This window comes from Schistocerca nitens, chromosome 11, assembly GCF_023898315.1.
Source record: "Schistocerca nitens isolate TAMUIC-IGC-003100 chromosome 11, iqSchNite1.1, whole genome shotgun sequence".
Taxonomy (NCBI): domain Eukaryota; kingdom Metazoa; phylum Arthropoda; class Insecta; order Orthoptera; family Acrididae; genus Schistocerca; species Schistocerca nitens.
The window spans coordinates 188,993,788-189,009,045 of record NC_064624.1 but is presented as its reverse complement, the minus strand read 5'-3'; the positions used below and the strand labels follow the sequence as shown (position 1 = coordinate 189,009,045).

The window sequence follows — 15,258 nt, the reverse complement described above, 5'->3', positions numbered from 1 at the left end:
CTCTAAAATTGCCCTTAAACTGTGATACGTTAGCCATCTCCGCTGGTCTTGTACACATAACCCTCATATAATTACATCCCCTAAATTCCAGCCTCGTGAGTATCACAAAATAAGAGTAGAAACTGTCTCTCGCAGTGATGACAATCAGTTGCGACTTGTATGATACACTGTAGGGGTGGCACTCCTCTGCTGTCCATTGTGGGACGTCTGCTCTCCTGATACAACTCTGTAGTGTGAGAGATATGGTGACACAAAGGAAGGAATCTGTAAGCAAACACAATTATCAGTTACAAAGAGTTTTACTGAATTTCATGCATGGCATAGTGAGTCAGGCATGGCTCTCCTCTCTAAGCCTGGCTGGGGCCTATGAATGGGTGGCAGCTTCCACCTGATGCCACTGGGCTGTCACTTCATGCTAGTAAGATGAACAGCCTATGTAGGCCATGGGCATTGATGCAGCAATGGCAAACCACTTGCAAGGCTCCACACATAGCTGTGGTGGTTGCATAAGGATACTCTTGTGTGCTGCTTCCCTCAGTGTTGTGTACATCTAGTTAGATAATGCCCTGCTCACGTCACTGTGACAAGTCTGAAAATGGCTGTGTGCACGGTGCAGCTCACTGCTCTCATGCAATAGTTGACTGGCAGCTCATCTGATGTGGTACCGAGTCCTGTCAAGGGCTTGGTGCAGCTGGCAGGTGTAGCTCAGTCTCGATTCCACTGCTCACCTCTTTATTTCAGCACTCTCATCAACCTGTTCTGATTAAACTTCATTTCACAAAGTGCGGCAGTTACTGTTGAAAGTTAGTCTTAGCTTTCAATCAGTCTTTATTTTGCCACTAGATAGCATGGTAATGACACCGTGGAACAACACAGACGTTACAACAAAGGGCACTGTTCTACACTGGTGTAATTCATCTCTCACCTAATGCCGCATGAAGTAGCCACACTGTCTGAGGAGCGTTACCACGATTTGTGTGGCTCCCCGATTGGAGGTTCGAGTCCTCCCTCGAGCATGGGTATGTATGTTGTTCCTAGCGTCTGTTAGTTTCAGATAGATTAAGTAATGTGTACGCCTAGGGGATGATATCAGCAGTTTGGTCCCATAGGAACTTACCACAGATTTCCAATTTTTTCTCACCTCTTTCTGCCTCTAATGTAACATTCAATTTATTTTCTCTTTACATCTTACTCACAATTCTGAATCTTGTATTGACTGAAAATGCACGGCCCCTTTTGGTTTTGGAGAGTTGAACTTCATTTTCAACTAGCATCTGCTACCTATGAGTTACAGGAGGTAATGTAAGGAAAAACAATTCCACCATTTCTAAACTGTTTGACCTATGAGGAGGGTGTTACAACACAGATGAATGAGTCACATAAGGAAAAGGAAGAAACCTGAACTAGAATATTGCCGTCATAGACAAAATGTTCCATCTTACCACAGGAGCTAAATTCGGGAATATTCAACCAGTGCGATTCAGTTTGACATAAAGCTAATAAGCAATTCAGAGATGTGAACAAAGACTTGAGACAATTAAAAGAATTAACTGAGCGGGAATGTAACACAACACAGAATCAAATGTCAGGCTCCCAAGTAAAGTTGAGAGCGTTGGAGCAAAGCAAAGATTCAGTTATAACCACTATTTTAAGTACTACATATGGAGTTTGGAGGAGTGTGTAGTTGGCCTAGTCAATAATAAATTATGAGAAAAGACTGAATTGTCTGTAGTACACCTTATTATAATGTGGGAACAGATAGAACAGAGTGAAGTACAGAAAATTTGGAATGTATAATCTAAGACTAAGGAAGGAATCTCTGAGAAGGTACATAATCTAAGAGTGGATACTACAGCACAGATAGATAAGAACAGGAAGAAACTGGAGGAGGCTGTTGATGGAATAATGGCATAAGTTTCTGAATTAACGCCTTCCTATGAAGTAGATTTTAAGCAAACATTTACATGCCCACTGGAGTGTACTAAACCTGGCTTTGAATGGTACTTAAAATGTAATGCATATGCTGATGAAGATTTAAGCCCTGGGGCTTAGGGGAGATGGGATATATTGAAGTACAAAGACTATGTATTTTAATGCAGCATTATTCTATGAAAGTGTTTTACATGAAATATCATGCAATTTGTTATGTTTAGAAATTACAAGGTTTATTATTAGTGCATGCTGGATCATTTTAGACATGTTATTTTATGTAGATATTTGATGCCAAAGAGCAAGCAGTTTGCTGTTCAGTAAAAGAGTCAGATGCCTAGATTTAAGATTTGTTTATTGTCCAGTTCCCAGGGGTGGTTTGATTATTTTATGCAGACAACACCCCAGGACATGACTGATGCAGTATGCCTCTCATAAACCAGTATCTGAACTGGAGGCATTTCTGTTTAGTTCATAACATTGGTTAAATTCTTATAAATTTTTACTTTTATTTACTTACTTGAGGCAATGGCATTATCTATACATCTGTTTATTTCTGGAGGAGGAGAATAGTGATTATAATGTTAAGATGAATTTGAGTCACTGTGTAATGTTATAAAAATTGTCGATAATTCAATTTTTTGTCAGCTGCTGCAAAAAAATATAGATGCTTCATATACTTGTTGGTTCGGTGACAAAGTATAAGATTAAAGTTAAGTTCACTCTCACATGTTCTGATGTCAATGCGTAGTAATTTGCATAATAATTAATGTTCAATGGTGTTTTCCCATAGAGAAGAAGATTTTCATGAGGTGTAGAGCCCCTTACTTTACATGCACTTGCATCAGTATAGGATATATGAATGCATGTTACTTTGGCTTAATTCTAAACTCAATGATATGGTACTAGTGAAATTATTTCATCACAGTTCATAATTAGAGAAAGAAACAAGCACTGTCATAAATGCCTATACAAAATTATAGCGATTTCACATCCTAAAGCTGGTTTTTTAGAAAACCCCTCAAGGCGAAAACAACATAAATTAACAAATATCAGCCAGCAAGTAGACTGCAGAACCTAGATGACTTATTTCTTTTTCCATGTGGAACTGGATGTTAGCTCTATAACTTTTGTTGAGGGGGGGGGGGGGACGAAGTGAATCAAGGAGGCTACACCCTTGGCTATGAAGTTTAAGCATGATGGACATCCAGAGTTACAGTAGTGACAGAGGAGTAAGTTTATACCATTAGATTCAAAGTTTCTATAAAATAGCAAAGTAGATGAATTTACCCGAATTTCTTTATATGTTTCATATGTTACTTTAATGAAGATTAATACAAGGATAAGTTTTGTACACTATCCTCCAAGACTGGAAGATAGGTAACTGATTACTGAATGCTTGACAACAAATACTAGTTAAATGCTTAAAATAATTAATTCCTCTGGTTTGGCAGCAGGTCTAAATGCTGAAGCTGTTTAATGAGGTAACTGGTCTCATAACAATGAATGTGGTATAGCCATGTCCAGTGATTTCCAAATGTACTATGAGCGTGGAGAGAAATGCCTGAGTTCTGACATAAATGTATTTGATTAGTTGAAAAATGAACAATTAGAATAAAATGCTACTGGACTCTATGTCCTAGTAATGAGTGATGCTACCGATAAAATCATAAAATATTGTAAGAAAATTGTTTAATGATCTGTATGGGTATTAAATATTTGTCATCAGAGGTCGCATACCCATAGAAAAGGAATGATTGCCTGATAGAAATATTAAGAAACTTAAATGAACATGACACCACAGCAAATATGTGACTGTGTTTACTGGTTTATAATTCATTGTGAGGATATCCCCTTGTAATAAATATGAGTAAGTATATTTATTACAAATGAAGTACATCTGGAGGAGTGATTGTGCATCAAACATATACAAGCCACTGATATTTTTACTTTAGAGGGCTAAAACTGGTTTAGGACCTTGAATTCTTGTAGCTTTAGCAAATGAAATGCAGAAGAAGAAACAGCTCACTTCACAGGAACTGAAGAAAACAATGAGGCTGCCATGTCTGCAGAATGGAAAATAAAAGCAAACGAAAATGAAAAAAGATAATACGTGTACTTTCACAGAAGATAAAAATGATGATAGCAACATCATTTCGCACATTGAGGTAGATCTGCCATGTTTTTCTGTGCAACTATGCCTGTGAATTCAAGCAATAATGCAACCTGCTGAGGCCAATAGAGCAATTAAGTGAAAGCACTTGATATAATTGTGGAGGGTTAGACAATCAAAGCAAATTAGTATATTTATGTGATGTAGACTGATCTTGTAAATTGCGTTGTATGTTTAGATAAACAGAATGCCATACACTTTTTTATATAAAACACAGCATAATAAACACCAAAGTTAATAAAGCAGCTACGAATTGTTATCAGTTCTACAGGAAGACAGCAGATTAAGATAAGTATGTGGTGGTGAAATGTATATGTAAGAGGTCAGATGTTCCCGCCTCATCTTTAAACTTACTCGCTCAACGACACATAGTACTCACATCAACACAATCACCATAAACTGCTTTCATTCTCTGATGAATCTCCTTTGGGGTGGCACCTTCTGCTGTCAAGAATTCAATTAATGCATGTTGCTTAAATTGCTCTGACTGACCATCTGTGCAGGGTTCCATACTTTACACTGTAACAACACAAACGTTCAATGCTAAGGCTTCCCACCAACTGGAGTTATAAAGAAGATGCTACAGAACAAGCCAGTACCTACTGCATACCAATGCTGCCAACTGTTTAAGAGTTACAAAGGTGGAGGAATTACTTTTCATTCAAACCTTGTATTATTGACAGTTCATGATAAAACGTAAACAGTTCATTTACTTTTTAAAGTAGATGATAGAAGATCTTGCATTATGTTGTCATGTAAAGATTACAAATTGACTGAAAAAGGTTGTACTTTACGACACAGAAGCTAAAAGCAACTTAACCCTTTAACTGCTCTAGACGTGTTAACGCGTGCACCTTTGTACCTGTCCCTGTGTTCCCTGAATGTGTTTACGTGCGCCACCAGTATTTCTACCTCGTACTCTGAATGTGTCTATGCGTAGACATGTTCAGAGTACCAGGTAGACGGACTGGTGGTGTGTGTAAACACGTTCAGAGAACACAAGACCAGGGACAGGTACAAAGGCGTGCACATTAACACGTCCAGAACAGTTAAAGGGTTAATACTTCATCCTACTCTTTTGAAACCTATCATTCTTCCCAAAAATAACAAATCATATTGTCAATGAAATAGTTGCAGTACTTTTGCTATGTTTACATTCAAAAGAAAGAGCAAAATATACTGAGCAGCATGAGGTTAAAAGAATACAATTGGTAATCCATCACAATTGGTAAACCATCACAACTGCTTAATGTAACATGCTGATAATATTGGAGTCCCATCAACTAATGCTAACACACATATCAAAAGGTATTGCATTTATCGATGTAAGTTTGCACAACAAATTGGTGAAATTAATACCAGAAATATATACAAAGGAATTTGAAGAAATTTTTTAAAAAGTATTTATTTTCAGCATAATACACAAACTAAGTGAAGACCCTTCTAAACTCAATGTTTCCACGCAGAAATGATTAAATTGCATAAACATATGTACAAATTTAAACAAAAAAATGTAGCTTCATACTGATCCAAATGCGCATACATCACCATGCAAGAAAAATTTGGCGTTATATCTTGTTTGTCGATGTTATACAGCTTGTTTCAATGAAACTTTGAAAAAGAAATGTCAATTGAGTCCTTAAAAGCAGATGAGGATTGTCAACATGAAAAATGTTGGTACTTCAATATAGAATGTTTAACAAAAATTTTACTTATAATAGAAAATTTAGTGTATATGGGTACATTTCACACAATATTAAGAACTAATGTCGATAGTTTGATAATAGATAAATTCATGTAAGTGAAACAAATACTTCACTCATAATTCTACACTGCTACGAGAAGTAAAATTTTAATACATTAGATTGTATGAGTGAAGATAGACATAAATTTACAAATACTGTTCCATATTTCCACATTTAATACGATACCAGTTAGATCTCTGAGCCCCATGCACTGCGTAGAATTGCACTGTAACACAAATTATCAGTAAAGGATTCACCAAGAGCCCTACACATGCTTGCTTTCAACAAACATGTAGTGTAATTCGATATCAAATCAAGACGGAAACACACAGATTTTCTTGATATTTGGCAAAGGTGTACTGTTGGTATACACTAGGGGAAATATTAAAATGAACTGAGTTATGTGAACTCGTTTTTGAATTACAGAGGTATGAAGTTATGATAAACTGACTCTTAAAAGAAAAGCAGTTTTTGGAACTGCTGTAGAAGCTTTTCTAAGTCAGCAACTGATTTGCGATGGGTATCACGTTACAGAGTTAGTCATACACTTCCATATGTTATACAACACTATGTAGGTTGAAATATGAAAAAGTTTTTCAAAATCAAATTTTCATTTTTGATTTTTTCAGAAGTACATATTTTAAAATTTTAATTTTTTGAAAATTAGTTAGTAGCATAGTTAATCACAAGGAAAAATATAAATCTTGGATGGTTTTGACTCATTGGTGAAAGAATGAAGTCTGAAGCTTGATTTCCATTAACTAAGCTTGATTTCCATTAACTCATCTGTGAACTCAAGTTAACGAGTACAACACCAATAAAGCATGTACATTAATATAAATATGAACATTGATGTCAACAGAGATTCATCGAAGTCCATAGTAAAGCTTACTATTAAATAATAAGGTCTGTTTATTATTTTCAGCTTAGGAAGACTTCACTTGTTTGGCACACATCATTTTCAAATGGAATGTAAGTTTTCCCAGTGGGAGTCACAAAATTCACTTTCATCACAGCTTCCATTACTGGAACCTACAAAAATCAGTCTTCGTTGGATATGAGAAGCATGTAAAGTGGCCATTTGGATTAAGAAAAGTTATTTTTACTTCATCAGTCCCTTAACTTTTCTGTAAACCATACTGGAGTCTACAGTTTGCTTGAGAGATAACAATAATGTACCCTGACAGAATTACTAATTTAAGTTTATGAGGAGATTTAGAGACTTCCCTTATCGCAACACACCATTGAAACAATTTTTCACCAATATTTTTGGTGTAAATTGTATAATAATGCATGGTATTAGCGCGTTCTATTGACAGACAATAGTCATTTACAGCGATTTTTTAAGAAGTATTCAGATTCAACATAGTCATCTTGTGTTGAATAAAAATACCTACATTGCTAATGTTTCCTATTGCCCACTGAGAAAGCTGTAGTGGGGTTTTGATTTTTCTTCGGGTCTTTGCAAACTGGGATGAGCTGCCAGTCTCTCTACAGTGTCCCTAAATCCGCCAGAAACCCCTTTGCCATGTGCTGTGTCAAAAAAGTGCCAGTCGAGTTTGACTTTGAAATCTTGTTTATGAAACTGAGACTGAGGTTTACGTTTTCGTTTTCGAACTGGTAGCAGACCCACCTAAAGAACCGAAAAACTTGTTTGGAATGTTTTGAAATTTGTCAGTCACAAACGTTATTTGTTTCTTTTGAGAAGTGTACATAGTAATTGTGTTGTTTCCTCAGTAATTTGAAACAGTTACATAAATAACATGTGCAACTTTGAATGTATGCTTTCCCGGCGTATACAGCTGGCGAAGAGTTCTCGGGCTTCCAGCCGGGTGGCGGTGTCTTCAAACTGCGACGTTTCGACGAGTGACATACTCATCATCTTCTGGCGAAGTGCCGAGACTTTGCGGATGCCGGTCCCTTTATACCTGGCCGCGGGAGACTGGGTCCAGAGGAGCCGGAGGGCGAGGTGGAGGGGGAAGCGGGTGCGCCGTTCGTGTCTCCGTCAGAGCATTCTGATCGCATCTCGTGAGCTGGCCGGTTCTTGTTGCGTTCCTGGCGTATTGCGGCTAATGCTGGATTCCAGGCTGCGCTCACTTGATAGCCTTCGTCCCTGTTCACAAGATTCTCGTGGACCCGTATTTCTATTGATTCTTTAATGACGCTCTCCCAATAGCTCCCGGTTCGGCATAGCACCCTGGTGTTTTCGAAGTCAAAGGTGTGGTTTTCTTTGATGCTATGTTCAGCTCTAGCAGATTTCTCTATCTGTCCAAGTCGAACATGCCTGATGTGTTCCTCGCACCTTTTAGAGATGCAGCGCTGCGTTTGACCAATGTACATTTGCCATGTGCAACTTTGTTTTCTTCTTTGAAATACATAACAAGGTGACGGACTGTGGCCAGTTGGCTTGCCCAGTGGTTGCTCAGTGCTGCATTATATAGGACAAGAACATAATTTTCAGAAAAAGGCAAGGTAACAAATAATTCTGATTTTTTTCATATTTTATTTCGTGAAGCTAAGAAAAGATCCCTGCTGCTTTTCAGTGAAGCTGTACTGAACCAAAGGAGACAACTTGCTGCATAATAAATCAGTAAAGTCTTCTGAATTGTTCTCTAAAAGGGCTTGAAATTACAATGGTTGACTTAAAGTACTGCTGAAATTTTACATTCTCAGTTGAATTTTCAGCAAAGGATTCGTCGAAAATTTTAAAGCCACGAAATGGGGCAACATTGATGAATTTTTGATCTTGGATTTAAATGTCTGAAACCAATAAAATTAAAGTATTGGTTTGCTTTCAGAGTATGGCTATTAAGTTGTGTAATGAAATTTGTGGCCTTGGTCACCTTTCAATGCAACAGAAGCGAATTTTTCTTACTCTATCACTAAACTTCACCCCAACCTGGGGTTGAATTTGAGTGGTGATGTTATGTGGTAATTGTGCACTGTTTATGACTCTAGGGTGACTAACTGCTCTGAGTCTCTATCAAAAACCGAAAAATAAAACTGGTATGTAATTAAATTTTAATATTAATTTCAGAACAACATGAAAATAAAATTTAAGGCCAGAAAATGTGATCAGAAACTTGCTTATGATATTCAAATGAAACACAAACAAAAATGTGTTCACTGTACATGAAACCCCAACATATCAACTACAATCATAAAAGGCCCTTCTTCCAATTATTGAGTTTAGCAAACATTTTTACAACATCTGACACTTCAATTGTGTCAGTATCACCAGTTACAGACTACACAAAATGAGCCTCATTTCTACGAAGAAATTTAACTCCTATCTGTTCTTGGAATTTTGTAAAACCTTCGCCACATACTGTTACAATGTTTTCTGGGAGCAGGAATGCAAAGGAAAGCTTTTGCTATGTACCAAAGGTCCATAGCTGAAATCACCAGTTTGTACAATTGAGAATTTCCATCAGTAAGACACTCTTCTTCTTTAGTACTAAAGACTGGCTGGACACCTTCTGTTTTACTATGACTAATACGAATCATGTTTCTCAGGGTTCCTTTGGAAATATTTTACACTTGGTTAGCCTTGTTACAGTTTATTTTTACATTTAAAATGTATCTGAGACACAGTTCTAAAATGTCGGGGCTATGTTTCGTCAGTTCAATTGATTATTTTGGTACACATGTTGCATTTTCACACTGATAACTTTTACACCCTCATCTGTATAATGCAAAAAACAGAACTGCACACTAAGTAAAAAATTCATAAGTTAACACACACTTGCAAGCATGATATTCTCACCCCACAACTGTTGTAGACAATTGCTGCATCCACTGCCACATATTCTTGACACATTCATGAATATTTGTTTATAAAAGAATGGTACAAGAGAAGATGGTCAACGTCACCCCAGGTTTCTCAGGTGGTCAGCTTCAGTCTACTTCCACCAAGGTTTTGCAAAGTTTGTCTCTTGTAGAAACAGGTTATGTATAATAGACTAACTTTAATTATTGCTCTATTTGTCATCATGAAGAGTCAGTTCATGACATACCATACATAAGTTGTTTTATGTCAGTCATGAAAGTAAAAGTTGTAGTTTACTGTAAAAAGTTTACAAATCAGTTCTTCAGAAAATGATAAGTATTAAGATAAGAGGTTTGTAATACTAAACATTTACTGATTGCCACGAATTAATAATTTTTGAGTGGTAAATATGTTAACTAAAATATAATAATTTCCATCAGCAATGCACAGATACCTAATATTAAAGATTTTTTTAATTTTTTGGTATTTTTTGGTTAACTTCACTCCAGCATTAATCCCACTTGATTTCATCTCTATGCAACTGAACAGTAAGCAAATTCATCTCAGTTGCAATCAATGGACAACAGGTTATGAAGCACTTTTGTGAGGCATAATTGTAGTTTTGCGTTCTAAGTTTTGTTACAGTTTCATCTAGTGCTTCTGATTATCTGTTTCATGTTCTGGTGAGTTATGGAAAGACAGGGTGTGTGTGTCACTTTGACCAGCTGTCATACAATGTTTAGGTTTATTTCAGCAAATTTGGAGAAATCTATATTTATACTAGTAACTTTGTATGCTTCTTTAAGCTTTCTTTAAGGTTTTTCTTTTTTTTTCCAGAAATCCTTTATTTCAATTTCCTTCAGTAACTGTTGCACACAGTTTAATAGTCGACACTACCCTAACTACATTAACTTCATAAAATGAAAAACAGTTCTGTCACTACTGGCAAGCTTTTGCTTTGTATCAAATGTGGACCCTCCAAAAAGCCCCCACCTTTTTGACTACCATGCCATGTAGTTTGATGCATTAAAATTATTCTTCTAATGCTCCAAGAATCAAGTAAACATATTAGAAACATTAGCTTTTTCATTCTAACCGTTCGAATGATTAAAAGTGATTTTTCAGATGTTTGGCAATACCACGTTTCTCATTATCATCATTAGTTTCTAGTGATGAGCTTTTGGGAGAAAAATTTTTTTTCCATTAATTCTTCTTTTTGATGTGTCACACTTCCTGTATTTCATTTTTCTTTTAGCAGTGGGAGACACTATAAATAGTCCAATAAAAATTTTGAAGGATAGAACAACTTCTGAAGTAGTTGTAAATTCTGTGAACGAGTGAGTACAATTATATCAAATATTGTTGTCACTTACAGAATGTTCATTTTTTAATATCATAATTTCCTTCCTACATTTATTTGAGTCAATTAAGTATTTGTGGATACAATTGGGGCATACATACAAATATATTTCTGAGTTTTTTCCTGTCTGCAATACAGTGATTCAATTGCTGTAATGGACTGCAACACTGAATTCTCATCATGTCAACTTCCATCTTGAGAAAAATATTCAGACACACTCAGTGCTTTAGTACAACTTCACTTGTTAGACATATGCCAATAACTTTTACATTTTAATGACTAATTTTAAATCACTTCAGCATTTCCAATAACATGCAGACATGGTTAAGGAGGAAATGTTAGGCATCACCTAAGTGTAATCTTCAAATAACAAGACATCTGATAAACTTACTGAATGGTATCTACTTACAATACACCCACTCAAGATGTGCTGTAATCACTGTATGTCAGTCTACTGTAAGGACCAGTGAGGATAGCAGGGTGCCTACTATTTGTAACCAGTTTTTATTACTTACAACCTATTTAAATAGGTTGATTTGTATTATTATTTTCTTGATGCATTGTTCCAGTAAAATAAATTACTTATTATGAATCATGTAGTATAAGATGAATAATTACAAAAGTATACAACATTACTAAAGTAAAGTACTTTTATTAGTAATTTCGATTCCTTATCACTACTACTGGACAACTTATAGATTTATTTTATCAAAATTATTACAATAATTAAAACTATTAAATAGCACTACTGATTTCATATTTTTACATATGAAGACACTCTCACCGCTAATTTATAATTTGCTTATGATTTATGACAATACTAACAACCCATGGACAGAAACGGCATATATACACTTAAATATTGTCTTGAAAAATTTTATCATAACCTATATGGCGTTGCATATCACAGAAATGAGCATTAAAATCCTGAAAAATGCCACCTAAAACATGTCTGTAACTCAATTAGGAAAATTTTTATTAAAAAATTCTGATATATAGCAGGAGAGTTTAATCATTCTCCAAGTCCATACTAATAATATGACCGCACAAAATTTGAAAAAACAGAGACGTTAAGGCCTAGATCTTTTGTTGTGTTGACACAAATAATTGAGTAATATGAGACATGTGTTACTGGAAAGAAGTCTGTCACTACAATGTATCAATGATAGCAATGAAAACCTGACAACCCCATCTCTCTATGAAAAATTGTAATTCTAGTAACCAGTAAATTCTTAACCAAAGAAATATTTGAAAGTGGATGGATTTCTCTAATTTCTACTTCACAGTTACACTTGAAATAACTTCCTGTATCAACTCATATTATTTATTAAGAAACTGTTTTTGTTTCACCTTCAACAATACGGATTTATGAAGTTTTCATTACTTTCAATTTTTACTTGATGTCTAGTAAATGAGTTACAATGACAAGCTTTACTAAAATCTGTCTCCCTTATGAACTACTGACCTCTCTTTGAGATTTCTAGAAATGGAACATCAATTCATGCTTTGGCTGTCCTAATACATACTATTTCATCCTACTTGACATTATCTGAGCCAGCACAGACTCTGCAGTGAACTGAATGTTTGTGAGATATTTGTTTAGGATTTCTTGAGATGACAATAAGTAATTCTTTTCTCCACAAACATAGCATTATTCTGGCCTCTTTGCAGTATGTGTGGATGCATGCTTCTTCAGATAGCTAGATCTGCGAAAAGACTTCCCACAAAGATCACAGTTGAAAGGCCTGTCATCACTATGTATTAACGAGTGCACCTTTAAATCATTAGATCTAGTAAAAGATTTCCCACAAAGATCACATCTGTGTGGCCTCACACCAGGATGTGTTAATGCATGTCGCCTGAGATCACTAGACATCCTAAAGCGTTTCCCACACTTATCGCATTTGTATGCCCTTTCGCCAGTATGTATGAAGACATGCTTCTTTAGAACACCAGGCGTCCTGAAGGATTTTCCACATATATCACATTTATGTGGGCTTTCGCCAGTATGTATAAAAACATGTAGCTTCAAATCTCTAGCTGTTGTAAAGGATTTCCCACAAACATCACACATGTGTGGCAAGATGCCAGTATGTACCAAGAAGTGTTGAATGAGATCACTAGACATTCTAAAGGTTTTCCCACAAACGTGGCATATGTGAGGCCTTTCCCCAGTGTGTGTTAATTCATGCCTTTTCACTTGAACAGGCTGAGAAAAACATTTCCCACAAATGTGACATTTGTGTGGCTTCTTGTCAGTATGTACTAAGCGATGCCTGTGGAGATCACTAGAAGTCATAAATGATTTTCGACAAACATTGCATTTGTATACCTTCGGACTAGTATGTAATAAAGAATGCTTCTTGAGATAAACAGAGGAGACAAAGAATTTATCACAAATATCGCATCTGTACACCCTCTCGTCAGAATGTATTGAAACATGCTGCTTCAGACCAGTCGGTGTCCCAAAGGATTTGCCACATATGTTACATTTATGTGGCCTTTCGCCAGTATGAATTATTACGTGTCTTTTGAAACTACTATAGCAAGCAAATGATTTATCACAAAGAGCACACTGGTGTTGTTTTTTGCCACTACCGACGAATTCCTGCCTTTTCAAAGGGCCACAGCGAGAGGGATTGAAAATATGATACTTTTGTGATCTACAATCTTCGCATTTGTATACCTTCTCATCACTATGTAACAATTCGTTTTCCTTTAGAGTATCAGAAATAATAGAGACTTGACCACAAATATGACATTTGTATGGGCTCTCCCAACTATGTGTTAATGAATGGCGATTGCGATCACTGGACGACCTAAATGATTTTCCACAAATATCGCATTTGTGTGGTCTCTCGCCAGTATGTGTTAACACGTGTTTCTTCAAATGGTGAGACAGAGAAAACGATTTCCCACAAGTAACACACTTGTACGGCTTCTTGCCAGTGTGTACCAATGTGTGCCTCTTCAGCCCACTAGACGTTATGAAAGCCGTCCCACAAACATCACATAGGTGTTTTCTCTCTCCAGACTGTAATAAGGTCTGTTTCTTCCGTCGACCTGGCTGTGCAGTACGTTTCAAACGAACGGCTGATCTATCATCAGTATACATTTGTTCATAGGACTGTAGCCTACGATATTTATTGGAGATTTTGCAAGGTTCATATTCTGCTTGACAAATTCCTCGTTGCATCATAGAATGCTTCCTCAAGCTACCACTGTTGCGAAACACCTCACCACAGCCTCGACATATGTGTCTAGGTGGCTCTACACCATCGATGTGAATGAACACATGCATTATTAGCTTGTATTTCGATGAAAAGCACTCTTTGCAAGAATCACACTTAAAGTTTTGTAGTTCATAGGACTCTAGCCTATGATATTTATTGGAGATTTTGCTAGGTTCATATTCTGCTTGACTAATTCCTCGTTGCATCATAAAATGCTTCCTCAAGCTACCACTGTTGCGAAACACCTCACCACAGCCTGGACAGATGTGTCTAGGTGGCTCTACACCATCAATGTGAATGAACACATGCATTATTAGCTTGTATTTTGATGAAAAGCACTCTTTGCAAGAATCACACTTAAAGTTTTGTAGTTCATTTTCCTTTAAGCTGTAGTTATCTCTAGTGCGCAATGCATTGTCCGCAAGAGAGCAAAATACTTGTGTTGCATTTGCACTTTCGCCAAAATCTGCTGATTTACCTGCAGAAATGTGAAATTTATCACCACTCATTCCTTGGAGGTATTTTTCTTCTAATAAAACATTACCAGCCTCACTGGCACTCTTAATCGACCTGAAGAATAAATAAAAATTGCAGAAATTAACTTATTGAACACAGAGAAACTAAATCTCAGTAAACAAATTCTTGTGTAAAACTCAACAGTATTTCAAGTATGTACAAATGAATTCACATTCATTTACTTTTCACAAATATTATTACACAGAAAAATCTTACATAAATGATTTAACAGATAATATTATAAACAACAGTTTTAAGAAATTAACTATCCTTATCTTGCTGTAGATTTCCAGCTGAATGGAAGATAATTTAGTCATAAGTTGACAAGATATTAGTGCACTGTATGATAAATGTGTATGGTTACCTCACAAAGTATGTTATTTGTATTAATTATGCAGAATTAAACATACAGTGCATGCTGTAGTTGGTATGCTACAATTTGTATGTGCTACTGTGTGTACAAAGTTGTCTATAATGCGTGGTTATTCAATTTGTGCATCTGGTGCAAAAGCTCAATATAGTGAGTGACACAT

General features: G+C 36.1%; 1 protein-coding gene across 1 annotated transcript; it reads right to left on the bottom strand.

Moving 5' to 3' along the window:
* Positions 1-11,970: 11,970 nt before the first annotated feature.
* LOC126213276 (zinc finger protein 91-like) lies at positions 11,971-14,118 on the bottom strand. The gene has a single exon (XM_049940937.1). The coding sequence runs from the start codon at positions 14,089-14,091 to the stop codon at positions 12,628-12,630; it is 1,464 nt and encodes a 487-aa protein (XP_049796894.1). The 5' UTR covers positions 14,092-14,118; the 3' UTR covers positions 11,971-12,627.
* Between the last annotated feature and the right edge of the window lie 1,140 nt (positions 14,119-15,258).

Excerpts from the sequence above, each read along its gene's own strand:
- LOC126213276 (XM_049940937.1), bottom strand. The coding sequence starts at position 14,091 with ATGTATACTGATGATAGATCAGCCGTTCGTTTGAAACGTACTGCACAG.